Genomic DNA, 13,102 nt, shown 5'->3' with positions numbered 1-13,102 from the left:
AAAGTAACTGATAATTAAATTGTTGCAAGTTGGCATCCAAATACTTTTTATTTGTTTATCCATCCAAGAAAACCAATCCTTACCCCACCACTGGCTCAGCAAGTCTAAGCATTGTTATTAGCCATGTGATTCAACTGACTCTCCATAGCCCAGTAAAGATCTAAATGTTTGCACATCTAATCTTTCTTCCTAAAATGGCATAGGATTACATAGCTGCTTAACATCTGTCTTATCAGTCAGGAAATCAGAAGCCAAAGCAATGTTATACTAAGAAACCAAAAAAGACTCACAATGTGCATTTGTGTTAAAAAAACAAGACTCTAAAGTGTTATGTTTAAGTTGCCCAATGACAGCACTCTCCTCAATACATCTCACCAAGCTATATATCTAACACCCACAGTACATCCATATACCCACAATACATTTCAGTATCACTGTCATGTCTGCAGTGTGCCTTTAGCAATTGCTTTAGGTGAACTAGGCATCTCCAGAACAGTAAGGGCCAAGAGAAGTCATACTGGAGCATGCCCACCTTCCATTAGGTGTTTGTGGAAGGGTAACACCAAACGACAACACTCAAGCCTGAGAGCCTGATCGCAAAAGCAGGCATTTCCTACTGATGGTTAGTTCCAAACTGCCCATCTCCCATGGGTTAGCCCCAAAAGGAAATAAGTAATTTAGCCCTTCTTTGCCTCCTTAATACAAAGTGACATTCAGAGACAACATTTTGGATATTGATCACTTGGCTGTTTTAGATGCTCAGACCATACCATCACAGGAAGAAATACTGCTTGCTCTGTTATCTGAATGCTGCTAAGCATGATTAGAATGTAACAGATAATCAATACGGCTAAGTGATACCAATATCTTTATTTATCACAACAGTGGGGGGCTTTCAGAGCAAAAAGTAGAACTTGTAACATGAGTTAAGAGGAGATTTTTTCTCAGTGCATTAAGGAACTCTTCTCAAACCTTGCTGAAACCACTGACCACTTCCTTGTGAAGTATTAAAGCTAAGACCAATTGCAATTGCACAAGCACATGAAAAAATAATTTATCTACAAGGTAGCATTTTGTATATATCAGCATATCAGACATGAGAAAAAACTTCAAACTGATAACTAGTATCTAGAAAGTGTGAACTACCTGCGGTATCAGAAAGTTCACATGAGTTTTAAAGTGACAGTACAATCCCTTAGGTCATTTGAAGCAAGCAGAATTATCTTCCCTTACCTGTCCATACATTTCTGCACTCAGCTTCTCTAACTGCCTTTAGCAGAAAGTCTTATAGGAGTGCTTATACCTGAGTAGAGATTCTGAGAAGCAATCTCTTGAAAAACTAGTTTTACAACACATTTTATTACCAGCTTATTTTGATAACATATCTTGCAGCTATTTCTTTAATTGTCAAAATCAAAATTAAAAAAAAAAAAAAAGAGGAAGTGCTCTTAAGGGAAAAGTCCAATTTGCCTAAGCACTGAAAGGACTCACTATGAACAGCTTAAGCTTAAAACATGAATAAAAATATCCTCAATGCCTCAAGTGGGAAATAACTATTTCTTGAGCACTCTATGTATACTTCAGAAACCATTCGGAGCAGTTTTGAGCTTTGAAAGTATTGCAACAACAAAAATTATTTCCTACAGCAGCATCTTTTCTCCTCTGAAACGCACATCTACTTTTCAGTAGAAGTTGCTTTGGGAAAGACTTACATTTCCAAGGTCAATAATGAAACAATCTCCTTTGTTGAAGCTGGCCCAAGTCAAGGGGACTTCTGTGGCTCTCACAACTCTCCGGCCCTTGATATGGAGAAGCCTCCGGGCTCTCAGATCATTAGTAACAACGTGGTTAAATCCAGAGGCAACACCACCTGCCTGAATAAAAACACAAAGCACCAAGCTTTACTTCAGCTTCATTTCTTTGAACTTACTTTTTTGCTGCAGCTGAAAAGCAAGCAGGAAAGAGCGTGCAGTTCTGGCTTACTTCATGAACATTTTAACAGTGCTGACCACAGACCTGACAGACATGGGGAACACTTCTGTTGCTGAACTGTCAAGCCTTAATCTGACGGAGCAGATGTCACCCTGCTCCAAAGGTGTTTAATAAGTGTGCGAAAAAAGAACAGGATTCTACCTTCTCCTAACTAAGAAGATGTTGTAATCCTAACCACCTTGTCAAGACAAAAGTTAGTAGTCTATCACATAATAACTGAGGGAAAACAAAGGATTGTGCAGTCCTGCATAGTTTTCTTGACTTCTTTAAATCTCAGCAGTCCCGGTGCTTTGAGAGTCTGGTTATGCATAAAGGGAGAGGGTAATTGAATAGCAGGTCTACAATTTTCTAAGCTGCAAATATTACTTCAGGAGATAAGCTAGCCAAGAGCACCAAGCTAGGGGGAAGCAAGACCAAATTACTGATTTAAAAATCCATAAACTAAGTTAAAGCCTAACTTATTCCTGTAAATTGGCTTGGCTATCTGCCTGCATGAGGCAACTTTCTCTACTCTTCCGGGAGATCCAGTTCTTAGACTGGAAAAGGCAGCCACTCCTGAAAGTACAAAGGAAAAAAAAGCAAGAGTTCACTGTCATCAATTCACTATCAAGCTCTGTTACTCAGAGCTAAAAAAATTCATTAGGTTGTATAGACTGTGACAAATTACAAACCTCCGTAATACGGAAAATGGCTCACTATGTAATGGTTCCTGTAGCACTCAAAGGGGATGCATTACTTTGCTCTCAGAATACCTTAGATGTTTAAAAAGTATTTCTTCTAAAATATTGCTTTTAGAAATGATTGTCACTACACCTTTTTAAAATACAAAATTTTCATGAGAAGTATATGGAATTTTGTTAGTTACCTCAAAGAAAAAAAAGTAGTAGGACTAGAAAGGTTTTTTAATTCATCATAAGCATCACTTTTAGACAAAAATGAGGTTTGGGTCTGCTCTATTGCTCATGTTTTTTGCTGCTTATGCACAGTGGGCTCTTCATTTGAAGAAAATTATTCAGATTACAGCACAGAAGTGGTTTCTGTAAGATTTACTGTCTCCAAAACAGAGTCCCATGAGCTCCCTTAGACACAAGAGTATGCAACTTCATGATCAGTTGATTGGGGAGTATGGAGTGGTCTGCTCTTACCAGAAGGAGCACTGATAAACCAGCTGATACTCTCTATGCAAATACAGGGACTCAACAGCTCAGAGTAGGTAGATCTAAAACTACTAAGCATTAAAGAAACAATTTTTAATGTTTCAATAACAAATATTTCATGTTATTTGGGTGAAATAACATTAAAACTTTCTTAAAAAAAAAAAAAAAGAGACAATGTGACAGGTGGCTCTTTACCTTGTATTTAATTCCTCCTTTGAAATAGCTCAAAAACTCGTTAGATTCATATCCTTGAATTTCTCTGCTCTGTACAGGCTTTCCTCCTAAGTAGTCATCCAGTTGAACAGTGAAGATAGCTGCAGCTGTACTTTCATCCTGGGTACATTCTTTCCCTGGAATAAAATAAAGTATTATGACTATAAAAAAACAATATAATTTAGAATCCTGTTGTAGAAATGGTGACACTGCCTTCAGTAGGTTGTTGAAAGAAAGCACTACACATTACCTTGACCACCAAACACATGGTCACTCATACAATTTATTTGCTGCTTAAAGATCTATCTTTAAAAGGAGGGAAGGTTTAAAAAAAAAAAAAAAAAAAAGACAAAACTATTTTTTGCACTCTCTCTCTTTAAGAAAGAGTGTATTTTAAGTGAATATAAGTGAGTGAGATAATAGTTTTTGGACTTTAACTGCAAACACGGGTCTTACTAAGCAAAAAGCTGTGAAGAGATGTTAGTTAAGTCAAATTATATACCTGATATTTTCTTTCCTAAAATAAACTCTTTTACTGCAACACTGGTCACTCACATACAAACTCCTCTTATTAAAACAGATTGTGCACTTGAGCTGAGTAGGAAGTTTAAACATTAGAAAGTAAAGAGGGATTTGTGATTCTTTAAGACTCTGATCTCAAGCAACAGCCAGATATTTGATGAAGAGGTTCTGTAACTTTTGTTTTCTTTGCATGTCTATTTTTCTAACTGACTAGTGGTTAATTCCAGACTCCAAAATTTACATTTCTCTAGGACATATGCCTCTGTCCTGCATGGTCCTAAAAAGAAGGCTCTATAACCATACGAATACAAGAGAAAACATTTCCCCCACTCAGCACAGGAATTGAGCCACCTGGGAGACTGAGAACATTTTTTGGTTCCCAGCCTGAATGCATGTTACAGCTGCAGCATTCAAGTTTAATTTTCAAGCAAAGCATAAAATTGGGTCCCGTGAATTTGTGAAGTTGAGCAATTGTAGTCCTACCAGTTTAATTTACTGCTATTATTATGAAAGTACAAGTTTTCTCTGAAAATATAAAACAAGAAATGCAGAAGTGACTCAGCCCACATCCATATTCATGACAGCACTGTTTAAACCAAGAGATCTCCCACTGACTGACAAGTTTATGATTGTCTTTTATTATGGACATATTTATTCTACTGTTGTATGTAATTGTAAATGAGTGTGGACAGCTATACATTTATTAAGCTCTTTAACAACAACTTTGTTTTTAGGAACAGTTACCAGGGTGAGACAAGTAAGATATGGAAATTTACAGGAATTCTCTTCATCTCAGCCTGTTAACGACTCTGCTACTGTTCACAGATTGCTTATGAGAAGACATCAGAAAGACCCTCTGACATCATCTTTACCCAGAAGTTCTAAAACATTTGCTCATAAGGAAGAAGTCTTGTGAGAGTCATAAGGAAGAAGTGGTAAGAATCAGTCAAAACTACTAAAGTAACCCAGACTCCTGCCCCAGACATGACTACCCTTTCTTGTGCACCTAATACAAAGCTCTGCAGGGCAGATCAGAGCTAACAGCTTGCAGCAGTGTTTGGTATCTCCACCCACTCACTACTGGAGTGTCCCATGAGAAGGAAGGAATTTCCCAGCAGTTTGCCACACTACTGCCAAGCTGTCAGCTGTATAGGGATGTGTGCCCAGATTGCCCAAAGCTATTTACAACACCTATCAGAATGATATATGCAGGGCAGTGTGTACAACCAAAGGTCTTCAGTCAACTCATAATTACTGCAAGTGTCAGTCACCGTTTTGGCTTCATATCCAGTGGCAGTCCTTGCAGCTTGCCCTGGCACAGGTCTACTAAACCCGAACTCCCAAGTCACAGTACTTCTAACTTTGTTAGCAATGGCAATACAAGCCAAACCTTGCTTCTGACTAACAGCACTGTTGACATAGACTCGTCTGCCAGAAACTCATTCACACTGCCATCCCTGATCATACTCGTCAGAGCCTGATCTATCCAGTGCACCAGCTAGATAACCAATAACAAATGCAAAGCTGAACAAGCCTCAAACATTTATGCAGAAACAATCCCAGTGGATAAAGCACAATGAGACCCACAGGGACTCAGATATGGCAATACTAATACACATTGATTCATCTCTACAACACTGCTTGTTGCACCCTAAAACTACCCGAAAGGAAGCTGTAGCCAGGTGAGGATGAAACTGTTCTCCCATGTAACTAGCAAGAGGACAAGAGGGAATGGATTCAAGTTGCACGGGGGGAGATTCAAGTCAGATATTAGGAAGAATTTCTTCTCAGGAGTGGTCAGGTATTGGAACAGGCTGTCCAGGGAAGTGGTGGAGTCACTGTTCCTGAAGTTGTTCAAGGAGAGGGTAGGTGTAGTAGTTAAGGACATCATTCAGTGGGCATGGTGGAGATGGGTTGACTGTTGGACTGGATGATCTTAGAGGTCTTTTCCAATCCTAATGATTTTATGATCTCTACGTGCATCCACAGAGATCGCTGCCCACACACAAACCTTACAATAACGGGAAAAGAAACTGACCTCAGGTCGTGGTCAGACTGATGACTAGACAAGGAAGCCCAATAAGCTTTCAGCAGATGAGGAAGAGACCTAAAACACATCCCATTTAGTCTACCCACATGACAGGTATCTGTTTCATAGTTAGCTTTTTCTCGGCTGCTTTGGGAGGGGCTCTACAAGGCAATCAACAACGTTAAAGAGAACTGGTTTTACAGAAAGCTCGGTGACTTCATCTCCAATCTCTAGCATCAGAAAGCAAGATCAGCCTGGCTGGAAAAGGCAGCATCGAGACACCAAACAGTTCAGCAACACCATAAAGAGAAGGCTAAGATGAAGTTTTGGTGGAAACAAAGATAAGAAACTTTTCCATCCTGACAGAGGCAGGATTTCACTCTTGACTCTTGGTGAGACACAGCTAAGACTTGAATTTGATCCTTCACCACTTTCCCAAACTCATACCACAAAGCACTCAAACACTCCTTCCTCCCCCACCCCCCGCAACACACCCAGCGTTCTCATCAACAGTGCCCCTCGACAGCACAGCAGCGAGATACGACATCACCCACACTCCGTATTCCTGCTTCAGCCTGGATGCACCAGAAGCAGCCCGGGCACGCTCCGTACAGGGAGGCGGTACCCCTACCCTGCCCTATTCCGTTCCCCCGCTGCCTACCGAGCCAGTAGTGCAGGCGGTAGGCGACGGCGGCTCCGCGACGCACGGTGTTCAGCACCAGGTAGGCGTCCCCGACGAAGAAGTCCCCATGACGGCTGGCAGGTACCGGCACCAGCTCCAGCCGCTCCACGCGCCACACCTGCAGCCCGCTCTCCTTCCCGGCGCCTTCGAAGGCCGGCGGGGGCCGCTCGGGAGCCATAGCTCTGCGCGGAGCCGAGTGAGCGCTCCTTGGCCCCGCCGTATTTAAAGCGCTGGGGCCGCCCCCGGGCGGAGCGCAACGCAGTGGCGCGGCCCTCCCTCCTCCGTGAGGAACTGGCGCCGTTCCGGCTCATCTGGCGGTGCTCCGAAGGTAGAGTTGAAAGGACCCACGAGGACTATCGAGTCCAACTCCTGGCTCTCCACAGGAGCACTTAAATCCAAACCGTACGTCTGAGAGCCTTGTCCACACACTCCTTGAAGCCCGGCAGCTTGGGACCACGAGCACTGCCCTGGAGAGACTGTTCCAAGGTCAGACCACCGTCTGCAGAACCAGACAAAGTCTCCGTTGCTACAAAAGGATAATTTTTCTCCATTCTAAATGTAGAATCTGGTTGTTTTATTTTGTGTATCCAGTATTGCCAGGAAGCTTGTTGTAAGAGGGAAAATACTCATATCAGTTTGAAGGTTCCAGGTGAAGCCGAGTTTATGTGTCTCCCTTTCTGGTGTTTCTCCACATAGGTACAACAGTCCAAAAGGGTTAAGCCTATTTCCTACTTGTTTGTCTTTCTTATAAGTTGCTACCATGCTGGCAGATCATTATAGCATGAAAATTATAGCAATTGCTGCTTTCATCTGATATAGATAGAGGATAGTTCAATTTGGATGGGATACAGATAAAGTGCATGCTGTCATGGAATCACAGAATATCCCAAGTTGGAAGGGACCGACAAGCATTATCTTGTCCAACTCATGCCAGTATACCAGAAGATGTATTCCAGTGCAGGCTGTGTTTAGGTGCAGCATTTTATCCACCTAGATGAATTCTCAAGCTCAGGAGTTCTTGTTTTTGCAAGTTATTATAACAGGGCAGGTATTTACCTGTAGGCAGATTGGAGCTAACACAGTAATCAAGACCAGGCATTGCTAAATGCAGTGAGGCAGCTGGACAGTGGCAGCAAGTTAAAAGCAGCATTAAGAAAAACATTAAGAAATCCTTTTTAACCATTTTCCCTGCCTCCTTTTCGTACTGTCTGGTGTACGGTTTAGCTACTGAGGGAAGATACTGTTATACATTGTGCCTACCACCATCTCCCATTTTGGTGAGCATCCTTCCATCAGCTTGCCAAACAGCTGTGCTTTATCCCCACTGTCATGAAAAGAAACCTGCAGGTGCTCTGCTTTGTTCAAGATCCAGCTGAGCACAGCACAACTCACTGCCAAGTATTTAACCTTCATTCTGCTAGGGCTTTGGATCTGGTGGTGCTGAGCCTGCTTGATAAAGCACTGCATATCCAAAATGAAATACTTTTCCTCAGATTATGTGCTTTGTGAAGAAGAGAAAATAAAAATAGGAAGAGCAGACAAAAAACAAAGAATCTAATAGGTTTGGTTTCAATACATAATCAGATCTTTCAAAACATTCATGACTGATTTTTCAGGCTCACCCTTCCACTTATCTCAGTTCTTTTGACTTTTACTCTCACAAACACTAATATTAATTCTATGCATTTATTATTTTTTCTGAATCTGGCAATTTGCACTTTGGAAATGTGCTGAGTTTGCCTAAATGTGAGCTCAATCAGAGCAGCCTAGCACCATGCAGTCTCACGTCTCCAGCCTGTCCTGCTTGTCTTTTGCAAAGTAAGGTATGTTGTGCACTGATTGCAGCCAACTCTCATTTACATCTCCTTATCTCTATCATTTTTTCAGCTGTAACCCTGTTGCTGCCATTAGATGCACATTAATGCTATTTGTTTAGCACTGGCAATGTGGACAAAGGTTAAAGACCCAAGAATATTTTAATTACTTTGTCTTGGAGTAAAGTCTATGTCACTACTCAAACACAAAGGGTTTCAGCATTGATGGCAGAGTTTTCTCGTGCCTGTTTGTTTTACCAGGATAATGTGCTCTGTAATGACTGCTAACAAAAAAATCTTGGGTTGTTTGCATTGTAAGTGCAAAGATGTTTGTTTATACAGCTCAATATTGCTTTCTTCAAACTCACTTCTGTTATGTAAGTCTGTAATTTTATGAAAGCTGTGCTGTCTTTTTGTCTTGATACATTTCCATCTATTTTTGTAGCAAAAATGAGCAGAGATACTGTTAATATTGCACAGATTTTCACAATATTTGAAATATTCAAAAGCTTTCCAACATGCAATTGTCAAAAATTATATTTTGGGGGGAAAAAAATAAGAGATTTATCCTAGAATTCATTCTTTCAGAAGTAATATTTTAAAATTACTTTTAATATGTTTTGTCTGAAAAACAGCATTATTTTTCTGACATGGAAGTCACAGGTCAAATTATGATTACTACACTCATTGGAAATTGCACTGTAAAGGAATTTCAGAATTCTTTAGACATGATGAAGATTTCCATTCTAGTTTCCTAAAGAATGTATTTTGCTGACGAACTATGTCTTAGCCAAAAGGATGGCAAAGGCACAGGGCTGTTTTAGCATTGGAGTAATAAGGGGAAATACTCAGGGGAGTTTCAGGTTGGATATTAGGAAAAATTTATCCTCAGAAAGCTTTGGTATGACTCCAGAGAATCTGAGGACTTATGAAAAACTTTGTCATTTATTCATTACTTGTGCCTTGAGGTATTGTTGTCATACATGCAGGATGTGGGCATGGGTGTGTACAGGTGAAAATATCGAAAACTGTGTACCAAGTTCTCATTTTTATGGCTATCAGGATTTCAAAAAAGCAAGGCGTTGTTTCCAGATGATGCTCACGAGGAGGCAAAAGGGCTCCCAGAAGCTGAGCTCAAGTGTATTTTCCAGCAGGATTATCTTTCAGTATGGAAAGCTTAAGTTTATGTCCTTCTATAGGTCAGATGCCCTGCACTGAATCAGTTAGAGGAACTAACAGTGGAAGAAGCAAACAGGAATTCACAGAATCATAGAATCATTTGAATAGGAAGGGACATTTAAAGGTCATCCAGTCCAACTCCTCTGCGAGGATATCTATAGATAGATCAGGTTGCTCAAGATCCAGCCTGACACTGAACCTGTTCAGAGATGGGGCATCTATCACTTCTCTGGGCAACCTGTTCCTGTGTTTCACTATCCTTATTGTAAAAAACATTTTTCTTATTTCCAGTCCCGAGGAGAGAATATTTTAAAATGTCACGATTATTTTCTTCTACAAAGCTGATATCCTCTTCACCACATATGCTAAATACTCTCCTGAACTCTGTGTCCTCTCCTAAACAATAGGATTACATGGGTTTATTTTGTCATTCAGTTTCATGTTACAAAGTTTGGTATACACAAAATATGTGTGTCAAAAGTGCATTGTTGTCCAAGCCAACACTGAGGTCAGCCCCTGTTTTCATCTGTCCTGATCCTAAGTTACAACTCAATCAAGTTATTTCAGATTCATCTGAAATGCAACATTCAAGTTCACAGATATGATCTATGTTTTTATTTCCAATGTACTTCAAAAAAAAATCACTGAAACTCTGTAAGTGGTGTATGTATGAAACTGTAACTGGAAGGAGAACTAGACCATGCAGCTTTAAAAACCAAGTTATCAAAACCAGACTGTAGAATTGTTTCCTCTTGCTAATTCTTTCCATTCTCTCATCGGTCCCTCAGAAGCCCCATTTCAATAGGAGAAGCTTTAACAAAGCCACAATATTCTGAAGCAAGATTGAAAGCTGGCTTTCCTCCTAACTGGCAAAGCTCTAGTCATGAGGCTACCAGATGAGAGGCATGCAGAATCCCAGCCAGTCCCCTTACATAAAAACAACAAATCCCCCTTTCCCTTAGGAGTGGAGCTCGTTGCTACATATCCAGAGCTTTAAGGCAGGTATCTAAAGCAGAGAGAGAGAAAGATCAGAGCTACATTGTCTGTTCCACTTGGCAACTGGTTGGTTTTCATCTGCACCATGCTCTGCTCAAGTGAGCACTCTCTCACTACTACCCTGCACAGGCAGGGTGAGATCCTACAGTGGCACACACTACTCTCAGCTGTGCAGATAAGGTCTGCTGCTGTGCATTCAGAGAAGAGCTCTGATTCTTCAAATTTCTTTTCATCAGTGGTGATGTCATCAATGTCATGCCAGGGAAAAAATATGGATGTTGGCTTCACTCAAAGAATTTGGGAAAAAAGTTTTGATACTGGGCTGCAAAGAAGCGAAATGTTCATTACTAGGTATTTTATAGTTCTATCTCCATTATTCCCCTGAAATATTAAATAAGCAGCATAACAATTTGATCAAGAAATTCTGATTATATACTTATCCTAAGTCACAACGTATTTTATCTCAGGAAGTGAGCAATAAAGAATTGAAGCCCTCCTGCCTCCTATCTTCCAAGAGACAGAAGGTCTCCTTTATGTTTATGTGTACTGGCATTTCATTGCATGGTCATAGGAGTAGACAAGATTCAGGAAAACATTCTTAGGTTCATTGTTTTACTTTCTTTGGCTGCCTAGACAGATCGGTCTGCCCACATTTCCTTCTTACTTGCTTTATCGAGTAATAAAACTTTCTGTTCTGTACAGACATGTCTCAGTATATTTCACCAATACAATCCTATTACCCTTTAGTTGTTTCAATATATTTAGATACAGTGGTCCCAAGTTTGAAGGGGAAAAACTCCAGCTCGTTGAGAAGATGAAGATTCAAGTTTGCAAAGAATCAGTGCTTTTTGATTGGAAATGGAAAAAGGAAAGGCCACTCTCTATTAAGAAGGCTTCATAGATATTAGGCCTATAATTATATTTCCCAGGAGGTTTAAGACTAGGTTTTATATCAGGTACATAAATGACTTTAAATCAGTTGATAATATTGACCATTTCTTCAAAAACTCTGTCTTTTATCAAAAGTATTACTGGCATTTGACTGACTAATGCTTTGTGAAAAAAGATTCCCCATGAAAAATGATTTCCATTCATGTTATTTACACAACGTATAGTCTGTCATGTGGCAGATGCCAGTGAAAGATCACGTCTGATCTGTGTGTCAGATTGTGGACTTTTTTTTACACTATAAAACACAGGCATGGCATCACTTTGCATTCCAAGGAATGAAAAGCAGTAGGGATTTAAATCCTCTGATTTCTTTGTTTCTTGTGTAAAAGTTCAAATTTCAGGCTAAAAGGACTATGTCTGAGTTAGTCACAGAATTCTTCTGGGTAGACTGACATCCTCTAGTGCCAAAAAGTAAAATTAATCCACTTTCTATTTGACAATAATGTCATTTTGGTCTGGTATATAGTTCCAGAATAACCTTCTGAATCTCAAAATGTTTTAAGTGAAGCTCCCTATTCTTATGTTGCAGATTTATTTTTGAATTCTTGGAAAAGATGGAAAGCAAACTGCCACAGTTCCGTTTAACATCATGGCAATAATTAAAGCTAAAAGCACCTAAATAAAACTGAGGAAAAAAAAATCTTTACTCAAGGAAATCAACAATAATTTTAAGAAAGCACAATTATCTTCTAGACCTATCAATTAATTATTCAACATCCATTAAGCTCATAGATCTATTCTCCAACAAGACAGCCTTAAATCTGTTGGAGGGCTTGTATGAAGGTCTGGATAGAGTAAGCTAAAGGCTAAAATGGTTTCATACTATCCACTTTAGACTTAAGAATTTTGTTGCCATTGGCAGCTATTATGAGTTATCCAAGTTTAATTATACAAGCACTAAGCAAGCACTACCATCACTAACAAGAGTCCCATAATAATCTCTTTAATACTCTCAGCATTTCTTCATTTTTGAAGAGGACAGGAAATAATCCTTCATTACCTGTCCTAAATAGAGCAGCTTATACAATCACTGAAATTAATTGGGGAGCTGCCCATTGAGTTTAGTATATGCAAAAGCAAAGCATATGTCTGAAGGAGACCAAAAACACCCATCAATTTCAGTTTCTACATCAGAGTCACCTGGTTTATAAAACTCAGTCTTTCCTTTTTCTTTGAAGTACTGAAAGTATACTGATTCTCTGAAAAGCTGCTGAGATCTGTATTTTGCTGGAGACAGCTTCTAAAATAGTCACCCTTCGGTAGCGCATGTTCAAGATGAGCTCTTGGTGTTGCTCAAGAAGACTACATAAGAATCTATTTTAAATCAAAGCTTGTGACTGATTCCTGTTTCAATAGTCTGAGACGCACTTACTAGAAAAGGACTCAATCTCTATATTCGTTCATAGAAAGCTTGGTGGTGCTTCAACATTAAGAGTCATACTGTAAATGTAACATTTATTTCAAAGCCAATTTCTTAAATCTAAGCAACAAGAAAGGTCATGAAGCAACACTGTGTTAGTTTTTTCCATGCATCAGGAAGAAATTTTTCTGATAAGAAGGTCTGAAG

General features: G+C 39.8%; 1 protein-coding gene across 1 annotated transcript in view; it reads right to left on the bottom strand.

The window, feature by feature from the left end:
- The window catches only part of SCIN (scinderin), a 46,943-nt gene extending 40,121 nt beyond the window's left edge, over positions 1–6,822 (bottom strand). The window contains exons 1-3 of the mRNA XM_085227510.1: positions 6,575–6,822; positions 3,345–3,499; positions 1,713–1,874 (exon numbers count right to left, since the gene is read on the bottom strand). Of these exons, the coding sequence (XP_085083636.1) occupies positions 1,713–1,874; positions 3,345–3,499; positions 6,575–6,773 (516 nt within the window). The 5' untranslated portion in view covers positions 6,774–6,822. The remainder of the gene's footprint in view (positions 1–1,712; positions 1,875–3,344; positions 3,500–6,574) is intronic.
- Between the last annotated feature and the right edge of the window lie 6,280 nt (positions 6,823–13,102).

The sequence above is a fragment of the Meleagris gallopavo genome, chromosome 6 (assembly GCF_905368555.1).
Source record: "Meleagris gallopavo chromosome 6, MGAL_WU_HG_1.1, whole genome shotgun sequence".
Taxonomy (NCBI): Eukaryota; Metazoa; Chordata; class Aves; order Galliformes; family Phasianidae; genus Meleagris; species Meleagris gallopavo.
This window is presented reverse-complemented; position numbering and strand designations above follow the sequence as displayed.